General features: G+C 47.2%; 1 protein-coding gene across 3 annotated transcripts in view; it reads right to left on the bottom strand.

The window, feature by feature from the left end:
* The window catches only part of zfhx3 (zinc finger homeobox 3), a 124,622-nt gene that overhangs the window by 27,843 nt on the left and 74,264 nt on the right, over positions 1–22,515 (bottom strand). For 2 of the 3 annotated variants that reach the window (XM_008120614.3, XM_062961776.1), the window contains 3 exons: positions 20,826–20,999; positions 19,498–19,994; positions 5,210–5,441 (listed from right to left, as the gene is read on the bottom strand). In XM_008120614.3, coding sequence (XP_008118821.1) covers positions 5,210–5,441; positions 19,498–19,994; positions 20,826–20,999 — 903 coding nt within the window. The remainder of the gene's footprint in view (positions 1–5,209; positions 5,442–19,497; positions 19,995–20,825; positions 21,000–22,515) is intronic. The other variant, XM_062961777.1, reaches the window with a different exon arrangement.

Raw genomic sequence — 22,515 nt, 5'->3', positions numbered from 1 at the left:
TCAAACATGTTGTGGGGCTGGCCGGGCTCAACTCTGAAAAGCATGGAACGAGTGACAGCCCCAGCAGGGATGCCAAGGGCCAAAGAGATGCCTGCTCCATGGGGAAGAATGGCAGTCACCCCAGGAGCCTGCCATGCCCCGACATGGGGATGCGTCCTCCAAAGAAGCCCAGCCCTGACCCCTAAAAAGGGGAGTCCAGCTTGGATGGTGCAACCCAGTTAGGACTCCAAAGAGAAATACCCCTTGGAAGGGAAGCTCGGATGGGAGAGCAGGGATTTGCCCCACACGGAGGCCTTCCCAGGCCAATAGATGCCTTCTGTAGCCATTAGATGCCTCTCCTGCAACCCGCTCCGAGATGAGATGAGAAAAAAGCGCCAGAGCTAATTGTGTGTCTTAGTTCATCTTTGATGAACAGAAGGGTTAATGCAAGAACCACTTCTTCGCAAGGGTAACTCAAGCGACACTGATGTGAATCAATGTTTCTTTTGTGAACGCATTACTTGGCAGAAACTGGCTTTTTGTATCCCCCTTAAATGAAGCCAACAAAACAAAAAAAAAGCAGGAGGGTGGGGGAAGGAACGTCCTTCAAACAAAGGGATGAGGTGAAAATAAAGAGAGACTCGCCTGCACTTTATTCTCTTTCATAGAAGCAAATGCATTTGGTGCTTTTTATACATTAATCAATCAATATCACTGACTGTACATCAGCAGTGCAGCCAAGTTATGAACGACCTTTCTGGCAAAGAGGACACTTCTAATGCTCACAAGACTAGGGCTCCGCGCTTGGCAACTTTCGGGATTTATGCCTGCATGACTGCCCTGCCGGGGAAGGGCCCCCAGCAGCACCAGAACCAGCGCAGGCGAGGAAAGGGATTGGGCCCCTTCGCACATGGGAAGGGGCCGCTCTCTCTTCTGCACGGGCACATGCAGTCTCTCCAATGACTGCCAACTGGTTCAGTCCAGTTTAGTCCGCTGCATGAATCCCCAGCACATGCAGACACAGACACGGCTTGAGAAGCTTTTGAGTCCACTTTGGCTGGCCTCCGTAGCAGAAGCCAGAGAAGGGCATCCTCTCAGACAACGAAAAATCGGTGCTCTGTGGCCATCAGCCACAACAATGCTCTGTATGCTGCAGACAGAGCTCGCAGTCAGGATTTGCTAACATTGTGCCCAAAACAAGAAGACAAAATACAAAGCACAGTCGTTTATATGACACTAAGTATTATCTATCCATAATATATATGGTGGGAGAGAGAAAAGACACAGAAGGAATATTTCTACTGTTGCTTCAAAGAACATTATTTTGACTTTTCAAAGAGATAGAGAGAGAAAGGCGTTTTTCTTTTTTAAAAAAATATGTGATGAGGGCTTTTGGAAACAAAATTCACCAGAGCTTTCCCCTAAAAATATGGCAACATTCTCAATAGATTGGGACAGTTCTTTTCAGCAAACCAAAATTGTATTTTAATTTTAATTTGTATCTTAATTTCTAATAGAAATATTTCAGAAGATGTTTTTAATGGCTAGGACAATTCAAATGTAACCATTTGATTAGGTATAACTCAATGAATTAAGCTTGGCACACATTGGTTTGACGATCAGCTGAAATGGATGAAGTACCTCTGAGTAAGAATGCATGAGACCAGAGCAAACCACTCATTTAGACATCATATTTAAAGAAATCCAAAGCTTTGCTGAGAAATTATTAATACTGGATACTTTTATATGCAAGTCCATGACTGAGTACATTCCAAGGGGGGAAAATACCAGTCTTTTGACTGTTACAGGGAGTTGGAGGATGCTGGGAAGAACAGAGCCTGAAAAGTGTAGGGCCTCCATCGATGGAAAAACCTTAATTATAACTTGGAAGCTGCTCTGTTGGACTGATCTCTCATCAATTCACCCTCTTACTATTCCATTTTATTTAACAATGCATTTTTAGAAAGAGATTTGGTGAGAGGAGAGTGTGTGTCGGGGGGAAATAAGAGAAAAAATATATAGCAGTGAGGCATTTCCCTGGTTGCTGCCTTCATTCCCTTGCAGCTTCTAATACATTGAAATGCTGGAAGCTTCACCTCCCAGACTGAACACATTTGAGGCCATGGGGGGAGGGGGGAGAAATGGAAGGGGCCCTTACTTACTTCCAGTCCTGCAGACCTCGGGGCTGGTTGGCCATTTGCACTTCGCTCTCTCCCTTCTTATTCTTATTGTATTTATTGTGTGTCCCCTTCCCTGTTTCTTCCCACCCAGGGCTTCCCTCCACCAGGACAAGGATCCAAGTGGCGGGGGAGGGGGGGGGCTCCGATCCCCTAACAGGAATCCATCACGCGCTGGGACCAAGAGCCCAACCTTTCCCACCTCCCAGAAGCCAAGGCAGGGAGAAGGCAGGAGGAGGAGCAGAGGGAGCCCCTAGGAGCCGGCCTGGAAAATAAGGGGAGGCTGCGGCAGCACCACTCGAGTAGAACAGAGGCCCGATGCCGGAATTAATGCTATTGTCCTGCCACAAAGGCAACAGCAAAGCAACCAATGGGCTAGAGAGGAATCCAAGCCCTGCTTAGCCTGGGGCAGGGACCCTCCCTCCGTGCACTGGGAGTCCCACCAAGACGAGGAGATGGGGCCCTGGCCCGCACCAAAGGGACACTGCTCAGAGAAAACCTCCTTCGGGTGTCATGTGGTCCAGTCACCATTTCCCTTGGACCTGCTCATGTATCTCGGCTGGCATTAGCAGCCAAAGTACCCCAGATGCAGATGTGGGCACCACTTGTCCTCCAAAGCACTTCTGAATGGAAGGCCTGGGGAGGGGGAATTCGGACTCTGATACCCAGGAAAGGCTAAGGCACTACACCATTGTTTATTCAACTTCTGTGTAGCGATGCAAAGTCTTTGGTGGTTTCCAGTTTTTGTGGCCAAAGCAGATGTTGCTGGTCAGAGCGCAAGGAAAGTCTAGGGAAAGGAGGCAGACCTACCAGGGGCAAGAGGCCAAGCTTGTGCTGCACCAGGGAAAGCACCAGAAAGAGCCAGAGCCCAGTCTGGCAGCAGCAACAAGACGGTAGGAACTTCATGCAAGAAGCTACCAGCAGAGGGACCCCGAATCCCTGCCAAGAGTCCTGGCGGCATGTCAGGCAGCTGGGCAGCTGTCGGCTCCTCCTGGGCTTAGGAGGCCTCCGCCGAACAAGGAAAACATTCTGGAACGAGTCAGCAACCAGAGCTTCCTCTCTTGTTGCTTAATGAAAGCCATGAGCCGCGGCTGATGACAAGTGTCTGGTAAAGGGAGCAAGCCAAGGGTTTATGAGATTCCCGCTGCCACGTTTCAGAGCGCTGCCTGCACCCTTCCTGCCACCATCCCGCTAACCACATCCTTCCCGCCGGGCTTTTCCAAGGGACAGGGTGGGGGGCTCTCATTAAGCCATGGCTTTGGGAGAGAGGGTGACGGGGGTGTTTACAGCTCTTGCCTTCCAGAGGCACACAGAAAGGGCGGCCATGGCTTTCAACCAAAGGAAAAGGGAAGCAACCCTGCTCTTCCTGTCCTGATGCAATTTCCCTTGCTTCACTGGGAACCCCTCCAAAGAGAATCAAACACAGTTGCCCCCCTCACTGCCCCTTATGGACAGAGTGTGGGGGGAGTGATCCATTCTTGCCAGGAACAAAAAAAAGCGGCCCAAAGAGCTTTCCCCTTTTCCTAGAGCACATTGTTACTCCTCAGTGCTTGCCTCTTGGGGGAGGATTCAAACACAAATGGGGCCACAATACACCACCCAAGACAATCTACCCAGACTGAGCTTAAAGAAACTAACCCTTGGGCAGATGTATGCTAGGTCACATTTGACTGAAGAAGGCAGCCATGGGATGCATGAATAACATAGCCAAGGCCCTGTGAAGCTGTGGGGTGCCTTGTGTTCTGAATAGCTGTGTGCAATTTTATTTTATTTTATTTGGTTATTTAATATTTAATGGTTTTTTTACCTAAGTGATATTTGTCTTTACTCTTCTAATGTAGCACAAATAAAGTATATCATTATTATTTTTATTATTATTCTACGTATTTTTGACATTAATATTGAAACCTGAAATATATACAGAAAGTCCTGGGGGAGGGGGCAATTCCTCTGCCCTCCTGAAGATGCCACACTCCTCATTACCCTCTGCACCCCCTCCTTCTCCACAAACACCGTAGATGGGCTCTCCGTGACTAAGATACAAAGAGCTGAAAGCTCAACCCTATTCTGCCAGACGGGAACAGAGGGACTTGCAGAGAGCAGAGCCCCTATGTCTGTCTGTCTGTCTGTCCACCCTTCCTATATTTACTTGTTTTCCTGCCTTTCTTCTGTTGCAGAACATAAGGCATCTTCTAAAAAAGATTAAACAATGTGCTACTAAAAAGACATTCATACAAAAATATATTTAAAAAATAAATGAGCAATCCTATTAAAAACACTGGTCTGAACCATATTAAAAGCCCTATCAAAATACATGTCTGCCACAACCAATGAAGTGCCAGTCTAAATGGAGAGGCTGGCAGAAAGGAAGCATGCAGAGCTTCAATGGGGGGCCTGGGCAATGCTACTCTTCTCCCAGGAAGATGCTCCAATCTGCCCTGGGCCTCTGCCCAAACAAGTTCCACCTGGGAGTCTCCACTACTTGCCCAAGAATGGAATACTAGAGACACCGTCAGACACCGACTTCCCTCTCTTCCTGGCAAAAAGCGGATTTCTGTGTCAAAACAGTACACTGAAAAAAGCCTAAAGTGCCAAGTAAAGGTCAGTATAAGAAAACATGAATGAGGGAATTAAAGGGAAACAAGGGCAGGATTCATACTGCTGAGGCAGGACTACATTTCCTAGCCAGTGTGACCACAAGGAGCAGGCCTTGGAGAATTCGGCTCCAGTCCCCACTCCCCCAAGCCACTCATCAACTGACCTGGAGCCACTCTCTCTGTCTCTCAGCTGACTGTTGTGGGGAGGGGAGGAGAAGGGATGCGTGTCCTATTCTGAGGGGAAAGGATAGATCTAGAATCATAGAATCATAGAGTTGGAAGAGACCTCATGGGCCATCCAGTCCAACCGCCTGCCAAGAAGCAGGAAAGTCACATTTAAAGTACATTCTAACTGGAACAAATAGCAAATGGGGAGGAATAAAATGGGGCTGAGGAAAAAAACACCTATCCGTAGGCATCCTTGTGAAAGTGGAAAAGAGGCCCCAGGCCACTCACCCGCATCAGGCACAGGGCACTTCTGGATGGTGAAGATCTGGCCCAGCTCCTCCTCTTCCTCCGGGAGGCCCTTCTGCAGGCGTTGCAGCTTCCGGAGGCTTTCGCTGCGCTGGTGCTTCATGGAGCGCACATGCTGAATGAGGTTCAATTTGGCCTTGGTGGAGTAGTTGCAGAGGATGCAGTGGTAGTAGCAGCCTTCTCCTTCGATGCCGCTCTCGTGGTGCTGAAGGTGCTGCGGAAACGGAACAAGTGGTCAACACTCGGGCCTTCCTGGGCAGAGTAAATGAGGGAGCCCCAGGGGAAAGGCAGGAGCTCCTTCTAGAACCATGAGTACCCCAGGAAGTCCCCCCCCACCAGCAGGATCCTAAAAAACAAGAGAGAAGCCCTAACTGAAGCACTTTAAAGATGACAACAAGTCATATCCCAAGACACCACAGGAACCTTGTCTTTGGGCGCTTCCACACAGCGGAGAAATCTGCTTCAAGCCGGGTTAAAAAAAACTGGGGCGGACTGTAGTCCGCACACCTGCTGAAAAAGCCCACACTTTTGCAGTTGGGTGTCCAGATGTTGTCCCGGTACCTCCCAGGAGAACACCCAGACACCATAACCCCCTCCCCAAACTCCTAAAAAGCATCAAAAAAGTAAAATAACTTACCCAGCCGGCATTTCCCTTCTGTTAGCCTTCTCCTGGCACTTAGGAATGACACGTGGGGGGGAGGGGTGCGATTTTCCTCCCCACCTTCTCCTGGCTTGTCACTCCTAAGCACCAGGAGAGGGCCGGCAGAAGGGAAATGCCAACCGGGTAAATTATTTTACTTTTTTAATGCTTTTTAAAAGGATTTGGGGAGGGGGTTGTTGTCCTTGTGGTTTTCCGGGTCTCTCTCTCTCTCTCTCTCTCTCTCTCTCTCTCTCTCTCTCTCTCTCTCTCTCTCTCTCTCTCTCTCTCTGAATGAAATGGCTAGTAAGGTAATCCTGAATGAGAACCATGTTTCCAGCTGCAGCACACACAGGGTATTTGGACACATTAAAGGCTAAGTGATTGTGGCAGGTGTTTACATGGGGCTGAGTTCAGTTTTTACATCTGGAGAAAAATAAAGTAGCTTGCACACACCTTGGTTTGGGAACCCTGAAATGCCTCTGGAAACTTGGTTGAGCTCAACCCTGCTCCCCTTTGGAACAAGTAGTGCCTATCCACCTGGCCACAGAGGCTGAATGCCAATTCCAGGCTCTCCCTCAGAGAGCTGGGCATGAAGGGACCCTGGAAGCACACCCCAAAGGTTAAACTGAGCCAGGAGCAGGGAAAGGAAAGGTAAGGCTGCTACCTAGCAGTTTTTGTTGTTCTGAGACTCAGAGATGCTGCACTCGTCCCCATCAGCTGGCACAAATCTACGGAGAGCCCCGTCTGGCCAGCCACCTCAGCAGCATGCTTCTCCATCACAGCTACAAATTATTCAACAGCATCCAACTTAGTAAGACATAGCTCTCTGCTCACTAAATGCTAGTAATGCAAGTCCCTGTATCCAAATATGGCTCACAGAAGAAACATGTAATTCCCAGCTGGCACATTAGGAAGTTTGCCCAGTCTACAAAGATGCTGCTCCCAACTCACATGGCCAAAGGTACTCCAAACAAACCCACCAAGCAAAAAGTCCCAAGAACAGAAGACTTTTCCTGGTTACTAAGAAAAGCTCATGAACTTCTGATGGGGCACAATGATTTACAGTATTCCCTCACTTACCGCGGGGGTTACGTTCCAGGACCACCCGCAATAAGTGAAAATCCGCCAAGTAGGGACGCTATATTTATTCATTATTTTAGTAGTTATACACTATTTTAAGTCTTTATCAACCAATCGTGTGTTGATAAATCACCTCCTTCTCCTCCCGTTGCTACTTGGGCTCCTTTTCTCTCCCTTCAGCTTCTCCTTCCTCCCTTCCTTAGGCTGTAAATTGTAATTTTTTATGATTTATAATATTCTTTTAGAGTTTATTGAAAAACCGCAAAACAGCGAATCTGCGAAAAGCAAACTACGAAGTAGTGAGGGAACACTGTATTGCATAAATCTTGGCTGGCACGACATCTCAGCCTGGCCCTGCCTGAGCCACCAATAGCAGGAAGCTTCCTACATCTGGTTCTTCATGCATGGAATGTAAAATATTGATCACGGAGAGGCAAAGCGTCACCTTTAAAGCCGAAAAACAGAGAGAGACATACTATGATAGAAACCTCCCCCGCTCAGAGATTCTTCCAGGGAATTGGCACTTGCCCAGCCAGGACCACGGTGGCCAGGTGACAGAGGCGACCAAATATAGAGCGTCTTACACCAAATGACCGGGTTAAGTACGACAAGCAATGAGTTAAGGATCAATCTCCAGGAAAGAAGAATCTCTGAGAAGGTTATTCAGGAAGAGAGCCATGAGGAAAGGACAGACACTCAACCCCTGACCCTGGAAAGGCCATGTTGAGCCACTGTTACTGCCAAAGGGACAAGAAGGGCAAGGGAACATGACTCAGGAGGGCAACCCAGAGGGAGAATTTATTTATTTATTTACCATATTTATACCCTGTCCTTCTCACCCCGGAGGGAACTCAAGGCGGCCTTACAACAGGCAACAAATTTGATGCCATACACACACATATTAAAATAACAGTTACCATTAAAAACAAAACAATTAAAACATAAATTATACTAACAACAATTAAAATCACACCATCCAAATAATAATACCAGGCCGTTCCATTCATCAAAAACTTTGATTCATGGTTACTTATTGCACTGCTCTGATTACTTGTCATTACTCAACCACGTCTTAAGGTTTTTCCTGAAGGTAGGGAGAGAAGGGGTTGATCTGATTTTGTTGTGGGGGAGTTCCATAGGTGAGGGGCCACCACTGAGAAGGCCTTGTCTCTTGTCCCTATCAGTCGCACCTGCGAAGGAGATGAGACCGAGAGCAGGATCTCCCTGGATGATCTTAACCTCCAAGATGGTTCATAGAGGGAGATTAGTTCAAACAGGTAAGCTGGGCTGGAACTGTTTAGGGCTTTATAGGCTAAAACCAGCACTTTGGACTGTGCTTGGTAGCAGACTGGCAGCCAGTGGAGCTGGTGTGACAGGGGGGTTGTATGCTCCTTGTACCCCGCTCTGGTGGGCAATCTGGCTGCCACCCGTTGGACCACTTGGAGCTTCCAAACAGTCTTCAAAGGCAACCCCACATAGAGCACACTGCAGTAGTCTATTTGGGATGTAACTAGAGTATGGACTACCATGACCAAGGTATGGGCGCAACTGACACACAAGCTTTAATTGTGCAAAAACCCCTCTAGCCATCTGTGAAACTCAGCAATGAGTCCAGAAGAACTCCCAAGCTGCAAACCTGTGTCTTCAGGGAGTTAGTAAACCCAGCCAGCACAGGCTGTAACCCTATACCCTGTTCGGCTTTACAACTGACCAGGAGCACCTCTGTCTTGCCTGGATTCAATTTCAATGTGTTCACCCTCATCCAGACAGTCACAGGGCAGGAGAGGAAGAAGAGTGAAAGGTACAGCAGAGCCAACTTCACAAGCCTCTTCTTACAGCTGAGTTCTGGTGTCATGGGAGGACAGCAAACGCATGACCATTTAATTTATTAGACTTGCATTTTTATTGCCAGTGAAGTGGAAAGGTGTTTTCCCACCCAAAATGCTAAAATAACTACAGAGGCTGCTCTTGCTCAAACTAGACTTTGGTCAATCCTGAAGAACAGAAGTAAGCAAGCAGGAGGAACAGGGCAGGAATGGGAATGCTGGGGAAGGGCAAAGTGTCTTTTGTTGTCATTGCTATCACTAGCCATCAAGTCGAGCCCACAAACAAGAGACCTCCATGTCCTCAAGAGTTCTGCTCTAATCTTGCAGACTCAGGACAGCAGATGTGGCTTCCTTGATGGCGTTTCTCCACCTTGAATGGGCAACTGGGGGTGAGAAGCACCTCAAGAGTGTCTTTTGCAACTCTGACTAGCAGTGACACCCCATCCCCCAGGTTCTCAACACTTTCCAGTTAAGACCAACTTTTACAGGGGGTTCTGCTTGCGGCAAATGCTCCACAAAGGAAGAATCTCAGAGCCAACAGAAAAATCCTCCGTGAAACTCAAACAGGGCACTTCAGAAACTTCCCAAGGTATAAAGCTCTGTAGCAGGGCACAAAGACCCTACAGGCACCAGATCCTGTTTGATCTTGGGAACTAAGCAAGATCGACTTTGCTTAGGCCTTGAATGGGAGAGCATCAGTCAACACTGAGTGCTGTAGGCTGCATGTCAGAGGAAGGAACTCCTTGCAAAAATAACTCTGAGGAGCCTTTGTCTAAAAAAACCTCTGGGGTTGCCCTAAGCTCTCAGGAGGTTTGGAGGCACATTCCCACACAATGTTCCCTAGAGCCCCTGGCAGAAACTGTTTGCTGACTGAAGGCCATAATTAACACACACACACAAATAAACCATTTTCCTCCGAGCCACATGGATTCTAGCTGAAGTAAGCATACAATGCTTGCCTGCAAATTGTTCCAGGAGACTTGAGGTCCATTTCATAAGGGTTTGGACTGTCTTTCATCCCTGGAGGAACTATTCACCTGCCCACGGAGCAGCCTCAGGCAACCTGGTCTCCAAGGGAAGCTACAGGGGAAGAAGGGGTGGACAAAAGGGCAGTGACGAAACCGCCTGCTGCTGCTGTGCGCACCTGTGAATCCTTCCTCCAAACTAGAGAGTCGTTTTCTTTGAGGTCCTCCCTCCCTATCTCTGCTCACCCGCCCCCATTTGCAGGGTAGGAATTCTAGCCAGTCCAGAGCGGTCCCCCGCATTAAACAAATGGCTGGCCATGAAACCCTCCTGTCCCACGGGCTGTTTTGGATCTCTTTTAGATTTCACCATAAATATTTTTTATATAAAAAAGACACCATCCAGCCAGCAGGTGGGCTTCTGCTCCACCCTTGAAGCCTCATTAAAAGCCAATATAGCTCAGCCTAAAGATGGAAAGCTCAGCATAGATTTTACTGAACGCTAAATCAACCAGCAAGCACAGCCAGCAAACTCTGTGGCACTTTAACTTTAAATAATGCAATAATTATTGAATTTCCTTTTTATAACTGAAGTGCTGGAATGTAAACAATGGGGCTGTAATTGCAGGAAGGGGGGATCAATAGAGGCAATCGTTTTCAGCCATGTTAATTGTAAATACAATTGCTCCAAGATGTCAGCCTTGTTCCTCTCGCTCCCAGAATCACCCTAACGGATGACAGAGTCCAACTTTCCCATTACAGCTGTTCGTTCCTTTAAGAGGTTCTCAATCAGATCTGATCAATCTGTCAAGATAATGCATGGAGTAAGTAAGACTCTTCCAAACACAAATGCCCAATCAATAGCCCCAACCAAGCTTAATGAGGAGGGGCGCAAACCCAGAGGGAGGCCAGAGACTGGCTTCAGCTTCGCAGGACAGCAAAATGAATTCCTCCTTAACAAGGAAGCTATGCCACCGCAGATGGCTGGGGAGGATAGACGGCCACCTCTCTGGGGACAGTGGCAGCTAAGCAGGAGGGGCAAGAGAAAGGAGGCAGCTCCCCAGCCCCACAGCAGCAGCCCTCGGCAGCCGTTCATCCATCATGGGCAGGAGCCGCACCAGGTCTCTCCAACCCATGCACCAAAGGGGAGGGCCTCTGGGATGGTGCTAAGAGCAAGGCCCCTCAACCTGGAGCATCATTTCCTTGGCCTCAGTGGGAAAGAGGACTTTTAGTTTGCTCCTCATGAGACTCAGGACGTGGCCTCTCTGAAGAAGCCACCCACAAACCCATCCAATGGACCCGTGCTCATGGCCAGACTGAACAGGAGATGCCTTCTGCAGAAAACCCGCCTCTGATACAAACACAAGGGCAGGAGACAGAAGCTCAGAGCCAAAAGGTCAAAAAGCCAGCTGGAGTCTTGAAAGAAAACTGGTTCAAAATGATGTACCAGTGGCATATAATCACCCAAAAGCTGGCAAAATGCTATAAAAATACACAAGACAAATGCTGGAAATGTGAAGCACATGTGGGTACTTTCTACCACATGTGGTGGTCTTGTAAAGTAGCCAACAATTATTGGAAGAAAATACAAGAAAGAATTCAGAAAATACTGGAAATAAAAATTCAATTGAATCTGGATTATTTCCTACAGGGCATGAAGGATATGGAGCTATATAAAAATAAAGACATATTGTTTAATTATTTTGTGATGGCAGCTAGAATAATCTATGCAAGAAATTGGAGAAAAAGAAGTTCCATCAATAGATAAATAGCTACTGAAAATAGCTAATATAATGAGTATGGACAATCTGACTCAACTATTAACTAACCACCAAGGCAGTACAAAAAAAATAACAGACTGGTCACCATTTAAAGCTTATTTGAAACAAGAGAATATGAAAATGATAATATAATATAAGGAAAATATATAGAAAAACTGTTCACACTTGGAGAAAGGGCAAATGGGAGACTCGTAAATTAGTAAGAGACAAAACAAAGACTTTTTAACCATGATGAAAAAGACTGGAGGTCAATAAAATCCCCCTCATTTTCCTTTCCCTTCTTTCCATCCCATGTTGTACCTTACATCTCTAGAAAATTTCCCCTCCCTCTAGGTGATAGTTGTCCCTATTTTTAAGCCCTTTTCCTGTCGCTGATATCCTCATTTTATAACATTGTAATATATATTTCTATCAATAAAAAAATTTTTTAAAGCCAGCTGGAGTCAGCAGGAACAAACAAGGGAAATACATTCAAAATAATAGGAGGAAAAGACACATGTTGACATTTTCAAAGCCCCAAGGCTTTGGAGTCTAGAACATATCTTAGAAAGCACAACATACATATATTTCTCCAAGGGGAGGTTTCCTATATGAAACTGTAGTCTACCGGCTTCCTCCAAAGGCTTGCTGCTGTCGCAATGTGCAGGGGGCATTGGCATAAGCTTGCCACATATCAACATATCAGCCCCACCCCTACCCCATCTGCTACAAAGGCTGCCTGATCCACAAAGAGAACCTGGCACAACTCTGCCTAGATGACTCCAGGTAATAAATAACTTGTGCTGGCTAATTATAGATGATGAGAACATGGTGCCTGAAGAGGAAGGAGAGGTGTGGATGGCAGGGCCTTGCTTTGGGCTCAGGGCAGGCTTCCCCTTCAGCAAATGAGCCCTGGTCCTCCTTATGCCACATTCACCACCCTCCTGTGACCTGGGCAGTGACGTTTTGAGTTACCTTTTCAGGAGTGCACATTATTTTAAGTCTACAGTTTGTTTTCTTTTAAAGTAACACACACATATATTACTGAATGTTTTTGATTTGTACTGAAATGTAACATGTAAAAATCATCCCATTATTGGGGGAAAGATGGGACAAAATAATAACAATAGTAGTAGAACTACTACTACTACTAGATTGTTTGATTTGGTGATATTAACTGTCTATTTTAACTATTAATTTTAATTGATTGTTTTGTTTGTTTATTGTTATTTGCACACTGCATTGAATGTTTGCCATTTCGCTTTATTTTATTTGTTGGAAGCTGCCCTGAGGAGTTGTTGTTGTTGTTGTTGTTGTTGTTGTTGTTGTTGTTGTAGTAAGATACCAGCTATACAGCCCAACCCAACTCACAGGAAACCAGCTGCTTGAGAAACAGACCAGCCTATGCTCTCAGCTCAGAAGCACAAAGAGGAAGCACTCCAGAATGGGAAAGGAAGTGGATTCAAGAGCATTTGATTGGATAAGGAGGGGCTGGAGAAGCCAACAGACCAGTGCTTCCAGAGATGCAGGGAAGCCAGACTTATGTGCCCCAAAGACAAGCAATGGAGACCCAGCTAAGCAGGGGAGTCAAATGCTTGTGAGGCAGCAGCTCATGAAAGTTCGACAAGGTCAATATGATGGTGCATTTCAGGAACAATGCTATAGTGCTGCAGTCTAGGCCAAAGAGCCTGCTGGGCTGCCATTGCTTCACCTTCCAGAGGAATCGCTTCCCCTGAGTGGTCACCATTCTCCCTGCTTCTCTGTAATTGCTCATCACCCCACAAACTCAGGGCTGGCTTCCCACAAACCGTGGTTTATCCGCACAACCACAGCAGTCCAGATCTGCCTTGATCGTGGGATTTCAGAGGCGCTTCAAGTGGCTGAGAGCCACTGAACAGCACTCAGAGTCCCGCCAGGCCTCCAAGCCTCTCATGTGCCCAGCTGCAGCAAGCACTTTCCCGACCAGGCGCTTGGCTGCCGCAGACAGAGGAGAGCCTTCTGCTTGTTCCACACCCAGCACCCCCAGGCTAACCACAATCCTTTCAAAGGCTCATGTATTCACAAACGGAGGCATGTCAAAATCAAAGGGGATCACATATGACATAATTCACATGAAATGCAAGCAGGCGGACAATTTATAGCATCAATTCACAGAAGGTGGGGAGAGCTAAAGCTTGGTAATTATTTAATTCCTGCTTAAACCAACGGCAGCTTTGCCTCTAGGAGCCCTGAAACAGGCAGGCCTTGGAGGCAGCGGCGGCTGTGCTGGCAGCCAGCTGATGCCAAGGCCTGGCACACGGCCAGGGCTTAGATAACAGGCGGCTTAACTATTTATAGGCACTTCACACCAGAATGCTAAACAGAGGAGGGGGTGTCCATTCTTTCCACCTGCAGCCGCTGCCATACAGGAAAAAGTACACTAAGTGGCGCCGGGATACCGGAAACCCACTCAGCCAAGGGGGATACCAAAGGGGTGCCATACTTGGCCCCTGGCTCTGGCACAAAGTAGTTGCTTCCATCCCTCAAGGCAGAGCCAAAGCCCATCCCCACCACCAGTGGCTCCTCCACCTGACAAAATAAGTCACGCAGGTCCGAACCCTTCAACACAAAGGGCTGATCAGAAGTGATGGAGCGGGGTCTTGGGGATCCCTTCACCCTGCCAGGGAACCTGCACAGAGCCCAACACAATGCCCCTCCGGATGAGAAGCAAAGGCTCCTGTAAGGCCCAGGAGTGGTGATCTCTATGCCAACAGAGCCTCAAAACTACCTCCGCCAGCTGAGGATAAATGGCAAAACCTCGTCCACTCTTCTACCTCATTAACTGAAACACATTAAAACAAGGGGCACTGGGAGTCGAAAATGAGGTTGTTAAACCAAGCTGATATAATCCCCATCAGCTGTGGGCAAGGAGGCCACATCAATTATGCTGAATCAAACACAGGAACCATGATTTACAGGAGGTGCCAGGACCCCAAGCAATACCTGAGTGCCCTGGACCATATTTCTTTCTCCTGCCTCCTCCCATGCTCGTCCTCACTCTGGCAATCCAGCCCAGTTCCATTATATCTTTCATGAGGTTCTTGAAATAAGAGCTCGGGCTGAATCTACAGCCCTTGGTCTAGAGGGGCGGCAAAGACCCTCCTTCCTGCTCTGCAAATTTCAAAAGGAGTAGACAGGATCAAAGACAGCATATGTTCCAGGAATTACAGGAGACCTTGAGAAGAGAAAGAAGTATTGGGAATGATGGAGGAATGTGGGCTTGTCCCATTTTAAAAATGGGATCAAAAGCAGAGATTCAAAATATCCCAAACCAGGACCAATCTGTATGGTGAGATGATGAGGCTGAATTTATACACCTCGAGATGGTATGATAAAAACTGAAGAAACCTGAGGCTGAAGGTAAGAAAAATCACCTGGTGGGATGGAACCATGGGATCCTGCTTTCTCCTCGTCTCTCTCGGAGAATGAAGCCATGATTTGCACATGGGGACCAGGGTTGATGGCATGCTCAGTATTCAAGGGGCTGTTGGTCTTTTTGAAATAGTGACCTTGGATACAGGGAAGTGAAAGATGGATGCAGAATTTGAATCAAGGCATCAAAGACTGTAGAGCGTCCAAGATAGTGTCAAGATCCAGGATGGGAAGAGAAACTGAGCTGGGGTCACTTGTGGAGGAGGACATGGGAACTTCTTCTTTGATCTAGCGGAATCCTTTTGAATAAAAAAAGGGACTTTGTAGGATGCAGGAAGCCTATACAGAGGCACGGAGGACTTTGGAAGCTGTACCATCTCTTCTATACATCTAGGCTTTACTGGTGGTGCTGAAAAATCAAAGTTGGTTTCTGAAAGGGGCCAAGGATGCTGACCCCAATCAAGGAACTGTTAACATCAGATTTGATGACTCTCATGTGGAGACAGCCATTTCAGCAGTGACCCAGGAAATATACTGACAGGGGTTTGTGGAGAGAGGGCTGCATTTGCTTAGTTTGATGGAGGAGGGGAAATGCAGGGATACCATAGATGCCTGCTGGGCAACCCGCACTCTCGTCCTGGGCATTCCTGCTCTTCTGAAAACGGTAAAAAAAGATGCAAGTTGAGGCCCTGTGAGCAGAAAGCAAGATGCCTGCTTAACCAGCATGATCTCTACCAGAAATGAGCAACATCTGTTGGATTAATTATCTGTGTAATTAGCATCTCATTCTCAAGGGGATTTGCTTTTTGGCTTCATGAAACACTTCCAGCTGCTTTTTCTTCTTCTTTTTTTTTCTTTTGGGGTGATTTTTGGGGGGTTAATTATTTTATTTCTGCATACCAGACAAAACCAAAGTACCTCTGAAGCATCATCTTGCCCCCATCCAAAGAGCAAAGAGGGAATGGGGAAAGCCATAGGTCCCAGCACATCATGAGACTTCAAACCAGGTACCATTCAGGCTCAGCCCTGGAGTTGGGCCACAGTTCACACACTCCAGGACTAGAGCAATGTGAAGCCTGGTGTGGCCCCGCTTTTCCCCAAGTAGGAGCCCCTGCCATTGGAGGAAGAAGGCGCCAAAGAACAGTGAGGCTGTTTGGCACCAGCAAAGGCGGCAAGACTTCAGCTGAGGCACCAATCCTACCACAAAGCCAGAGAGGGCAAAGCCAGGGCAAGCGGTGAAACAGGGGAAGCACTGCTACCCCTGCTTTCTGGGAGGAAAACCAAGAATATTAATTTCCATTCTAGGGAGAAAAGGAAACTGCACAAGCAGCAGTGAACTCTCTGAAGGGAGCAATGTGGGAAAATGAAAGCCTACTTCTCAGCAATGCATGGTTGGAAAACCAGGTCAGCAGAAAGGCAGCTCAAGTGAGTAACATACACAGAGAGCAGCTCTGGTAGCATTCTTGCTCCTGCTCTCTCTGATGGGTAATTCCATGTGCGCAAATTAATGGGGGGGGGGGGGCACAAGGGAGCATCAACAAGCGATCCGACCACTGACGTAGAAAAGGGAAAAGCACCTTGTGCCAAAAGAGCCACCCAAGGGGCAGCCAGGAGGGGTGTTTTGAATTCAGCAGCATCAGAAATGAATACAGCCTCCTCTATTACACTGCCCCCCATCCCAGAAGCCACTTTGGTATTTGGCAAGGGGCTTTTCCTGACAACCTCAATAAGGCTTCAAGGTCTTCAAAAAGTGACTTTGGGATCTGCTAATAAATTAACGAACTGCTAAAGCCTCCAAAGAACAGGAAGGGGCTGGGGAACCCCTAGTCTTCCTATCACCGTACAAAGTGACTGGAGGAGCCCCTAAGCATGCCCCCCCCCCAAAAAAAATGCGGCATGCTGTGGAGCGGCCTAGTCCCATGTCTCTTCAACAGCAGCAGTTCATAGGCCGCAGAGCAAGAATCCAAAGACATGGGATCCTTATATACATTTCTGAACTACTCTATTCGTTTGGGAGATTAGCAAGACCAGCCTTTCATTTTTTTTATAAAGCAAGCATGCTTCAGTCTTGAGTTTCTTTACCTTTTCTCATTCAGATGGCCAAAGCGCCTGCCTGAACTCTGAGACACCAAAGAGCACCACGCAGACTGTCTTTATAGCCCCGGAGCCCACAGGACCCCTGTACTAGCCTCTCATGGGTCTGCTGGGCAGCTTTTCTGATGTGCCTCTGGCATTGGGCCGAATGGTGCGTGGAAGCCGAGGAGTGGCTGGTTGAGGGGAAACGGCCAAAAGGCAGAGCCTGAGGATTGCAAGCCCGATAAGCCCAGCGCTCTCTCACCCAGGCAGCATCTGGAGAGGATTTTCTCCAGCAGAGGCAAGAACTCGATTACATCCAGTTAACTGCACTCTAAACTGATTATGCATGTGCCAGGCTAATGGATTACATTAGCAAGGGGGAAAAAAAACAACACCCCACCAATATCCCAAGCAGGGAGAGAAGCAGCTCCCAGGTCGCTCCCCAGCCCCCAGCTGCGGAGGCCTGAGCTCTGGAAGAGGATGCCTCAGGACAGGCCCCTCCATACTATTTTGGGTTAATAGAAGTGTCCTGTGCAGGAATGCCACTACCCCCACTTCACAGTTCCTTCAGTCAAGCTGAGGGGACGAAGTTGCAAGCAGGCATTTGGGCTAACACTTCAATAGAACAAGCTTACAGGCGTCTCTCCCTGCTTGGGGGCACAGAGTGAAGGTTTCTATATGTGAGGGCTCAGAGGTTGTACTTGCAGGAGTGATGGAACAATTCTCAAGAGGGAAAAAGCTGCCTTACTACCCTCACTCACAGCAGCAGCAGTTCTCATCCACTGGGTGACCATCTTGGTCTGTGCCACCCATGCAATCCCAACTGGCTTTGCAGGCTGGCTGGCTGATAGACAACGTGTCCTCTAGGGTAAGATCTTCCATTGCTTACTGGACAGGTTCCAGGCCTGTTTTACTAGCTCAAAAGACCTAACTGGGAGAACCTGGGAGATCAGGTACTTGGCGAGGGTTCACTCTCTTCAGCTGAAGCTTCATCTGTTGTTACCTGTTCATGGGGACTGCCACAGCTGCCCAACCAGAACAGATACACAAGGAAGTTTTGGTGGAAGGTGATAAAAGTGCACCTGTCACCAATGACTGCAGGAACAGATGTGGAGGACGATAAGCCTGTAGGATGGGAAACCAAAGAAAACAGAGGTGGAAAGCAAGACAGACAGCATGCGTAAGTGAATGGAAGGTCCATGAAGTGAAGCTGCTTAGATTTATGGCAATTTGTACCTGACTGTTCATACTAAAGCCATTATGGGATGATTAGAGAAAAAGGTGAAGCTTTAAGTCCAGGGAAAATCAATAGAAATGTCTGGAGCAATTCTGCCTCGCAAGTGAAAGGGCTATTTACTGTATGCAGAGCCTCTCGTTCCCAGACAACATGGATGCAGAGGGGAAGGGAGGGAAAGGGGAGGGGAATGAGTAGAAATGTGAAGCCCAAAGCCTGCAAGAACAGGAAAATTGTGCAGTTGTCACCAGGGCTCCTAGGTGCATGGGCAGCTGAATACCCCATCACTCCAGCCTGAATTCAACAAAGAGGTATGTGACCCAGAGCCCCACCTGGAACATGGCAAGGATCCCGCTAAATGACCCAGATTAGCAGCAGCATTCCCACTTCAAGCACCCCAAAGAGCAAAACCTTTCCTCTCATTGGGGAGTTGTCTCAAGCTACTGCTCCAGCCCACTTTTGCACTCCTTTTTCCAAAATCAAAACTGCCATTTTAGTCCCCACCACCAGCCTGAAGGGTTCATTTTGGAACCTTCTCTCTTTGTATTAACTGCCTTAAATATTTTTGACTTGTGAGTAAATGGGGCTACTTCATTGCTCAGTCCAAACGAGAGGCCATTGATGTAGAAATTGAAAAACTATAGACCCAAGAGAGATCCCCACAGGATTCCACTACAAGAAATGGTAATTTATTCTTAGTTTCTCATTTGAGATCATCAACCATCCATCTTCACAATGCTGTAGATTCATTCATACTTATTTATTTATTTATTTATTTACCATATTTGTACCCCGCCTTTCTCCACCCCAGAGGAGACTCAAGGCGGCTTACACAGGCACTTGTTCAATGCCTTCAGAGCACATATCAGATATAAGTTTAAAATATTGATAAATTAAAATTCATACAATGACATTAAAACCTTACAGTCAGTTAAAATCACATCATCCAAAAATCGTAGTCTAAAGCTGTTCCATGGTCACGACACATATTATACATCTATTATTGCACTACGTTCTTATCCAAAAGACTGATCCCAGAGCCAGGACTTTGCGAGGGGCCACCACTGAGAAGGCCCTGTCTCTTGTCCCCGCCAGCTGCGCTTGCAAAACAGGCAGAATCGAGAGCAGGGCCTCCCCAGATTATCTTAATCAGCGTTGAACCTTTCCCTCAATGCTGGGACTACAAATGGCTTACAAACATTAGAACAATTTTTGAGGATGTCTCCTGAGCTGGAGATCCACTCCACAAGGACCGACTGGGACGAAGGAGGTCTCCCTTACCTTGTAGAGCTTCAGGCTGGCCTCGTGCCTGGAGTTCACGGTGTGCAGTCGTAGCTTCTCCAGGCTGTTGGTGTAGTAGTCACAGGCGTTGCACTTCAGGTGCACCGGGTTCCCGATGGCCACACACTTGAGCCTCCACTCATTGGCCTTGCCCCCCTCCTTGATGTGGGCCACCAGCTGGAATTTCTGCACATGCTTGTCAGTCTTGCAGTGAAGCTGGAAGTTGGCTTTGAGCTGTGTGTTGTAGCGGCACAGCTTGCACTGGTAGGAGTCCCCCGCTGCTACCTTCCACTCCTCCTCTGGCAGGCTGCGATCCATGTTCATGTGCAGCCCCAGCAGGTCCAGGTTGTCCGTGGAGAACTTGTTGCACACGGCACACTGGAAGAGTTTCAGCAAGGGGTCGTTGGTCTGCGTGAAGGTCTCCCCCAGGTTCATGAGTTCCTCAGAGACCAGCTGCCCACCCCCAAGCCGCATGTCCAAGGGAATCTCTCCACCCACTGCACGGAAAAAGAAGACAGTTGGTCAAAAAAGCTCTGCCTAGACAAGGGATGCCTTTCTTAGAGAGCCTGGGCCAAGGATGTTCCTGACGGCTTCAAGGGGTGCAGGCCAGGGCCACAAATGGGAGTACGGTCATGAAGGAACACACAGCCCCCACCCTCGTTTTATTCCATGACCTGAAATGGACACATGGAAAATCTGGGGGGAAATGGAAAATAAATGCTTAGGGTACATCTTCTCTTTCTTAAAGACAAGTGAAACACGCTGGTATAAAAAGAAGAGTTTTCCAAAGCTATTCCAAGGCAGTCTTAGATCCAGGAGGATAATAGGAGTGATAAACACCTGATGACTAAACAAATAATATTCTCAATATAATGTTGGGAAAATGCTTTCAAACGTACTGCAGAAACACAAGGACTATCTTCAGGCATTTGTTCTAATCTGGAAGTCTCACCAAGGCTCTGGCTCAGCCAAGCAACAGCCAAGGCCTCTGTACCAAGGACGCTCCACCTTCCCTTCCCAGTTCCTCCAGAGGACTTCTGACATCAAGTTCAGTTAAACTGTCCAAATCCCTGAACATACACATAAACACCACAAGGAGGAAGGCATGCACAAGTCCTTCAAAGCTTGCTTCGATCCACTTGCCACTTAAGCAACATGGGGTATAAATCTAAAATAGATAAAGCAGTCTCCTGTCACTACTGGACTGGCAAGGCCATGCTAATAAGTCTTGTGTCATGAATTATTGTTATTCCTAAATGACATGAAAACTTTATTCCCTCCTCACCACTTTTTTCTGCATTTGTATGACCATTGCATACTCTTCATACCATTTCTAAGCACAGTTGACACAATCTTCCTTCTGTTTACTTCAACATTAAAGGTTTCTATTTTCAGCTCTATCTCATTCCTGTTTTCTTGACTTGCACAACAACATTTAGGACATCTGAAAGCAGCTCTTTGTAATTCCACCTCTGGCCCTTGTGCATACGTGCAATTTTTGTCTGAATAAAAAACAAGACATTTCTACTTTTACATTTAGTATACCAAACTACAATTTTATGCACAAATACATAAAGTCGGAAAATACAATTAGAAAACAAATACTGCTTATCTTTCAGGGTCATCTTCAAATCACACACTGTTTTTTTTCCAGCACTTGGAGGTCTTCTACAATGTTATACTCCCACCTGAGTCCCACCTTGGGCTGGGGGTGACACAAGCCAAGCCAAGGGGCCTGGGATTCCAGAAAGAGACCAGCTGGCCCCAGTCCCGGCCCAGAAAGCTTAAGATCATTTGGCATTCATCAAATCCTTGTCCTGCCTCCAGAGAGAAGCCAATAATGAAGAACTGGACCTTCTACAGCATCACTTGGGCAAGAGACTTTAAATATGTAAAACCTATATATACAGCTCTACAAGAGGAGGATATTTCAGAATATCAAATACAAGGAGACACTTAGGTTAGTGAAAGAAATGTATTTATTTAATTATCTCTCTTTCTCTCCCCACTCTTCTCCATCATTATCTTCAGAGTGGGTAATGCTAATACTCACTGCCTCATGTGGGCAAGGAAGGTCCCTTTTGCCCTTCCATGGCTTCTCCCAGGATGAAGGTGTACAGTGGTTTGCAAAGGGCAGACTGCATGTGAGGGCAATATGACATCAGTGAACCTATGACTTCTCCTCCTCTGCAGCCCTTCCACCAGATGGTGACCAGTATTCCTTTAGGGCCAAAGCCAGCCAGCTGCTCCTAGGCCCCTGTCTCTTGCCCAAATGCCACTGAATCAAAACTGCCACATCAACGCAATTAGACCCATCTGTAGAGTGGGAGGAAAAAAGGGTCCTCAGGTGGGTCGTGGGCATGCAAGGCAGTCTCGAAAAGAGCCCCAGGATTCCCTTGGGGATATCAGTGGAGCCCTCTCAAGAGATGCTCAGTCTCCCTACAAAAATGGCAATGCTTTCAGTAAGACCACAGAAGGCATGCCACTCAAAGACACCTGAAGCTGGACATTACAATATCTCAATCATGAAGGTCAGGATGAATTATGGAACCAAACATGGGTATCTCCAGCAATTGGCACGCACTAAAGAAAACACCAGGAAAACACTCCAGGATCAAGCACAGAAGCAGCGGTGCTGCAATCAGGCCTCTAAGGGACTTAAAGGGCAAACCTATTTGGGTAACTCCCTTGACAGAAACAATGGCTAGGACTTGCGACACTTTGCTCAGGTAGAAAATGAAGGTAAATATTGCAATACTGATACGGGCAATATGGTAACAGCAAGATGCAGGTAATTATTAACATGCATTAATAGCAGGTGAGACTTATGCCAACTTGATTGTTAATTTTACCCATTGAAACATTTTAGATTTCCAGCCAGCATCAAAAGTTGTCTCAACTATCCTTTTAAAATGCCAAAGAACGCTGAACCATCCAATCAAACCTATTGTGAAGGAGAGATAGGGCCACAATATAAAAAAGGTGGCTTGATTTCCTGGGTATTGCCTTTTCCCTTTC

The sequence above is a fragment of the Anolis carolinensis genome, unplaced genomic scaffold (genome assembly GCF_035594765.1).
Source record: "Anolis carolinensis isolate JA03-04 unplaced genomic scaffold, rAnoCar3.1.pri scaffold_9, whole genome shotgun sequence".
NCBI classification, from domain to species: domain Eukaryota; kingdom Metazoa; phylum Chordata; class Lepidosauria; order Squamata; family Dactyloidae; genus Anolis; species Anolis carolinensis.
Note: the sequence above shows the minus strand (reverse complement) of the source record. Positions and strands in the feature narration are given on the sequence as shown.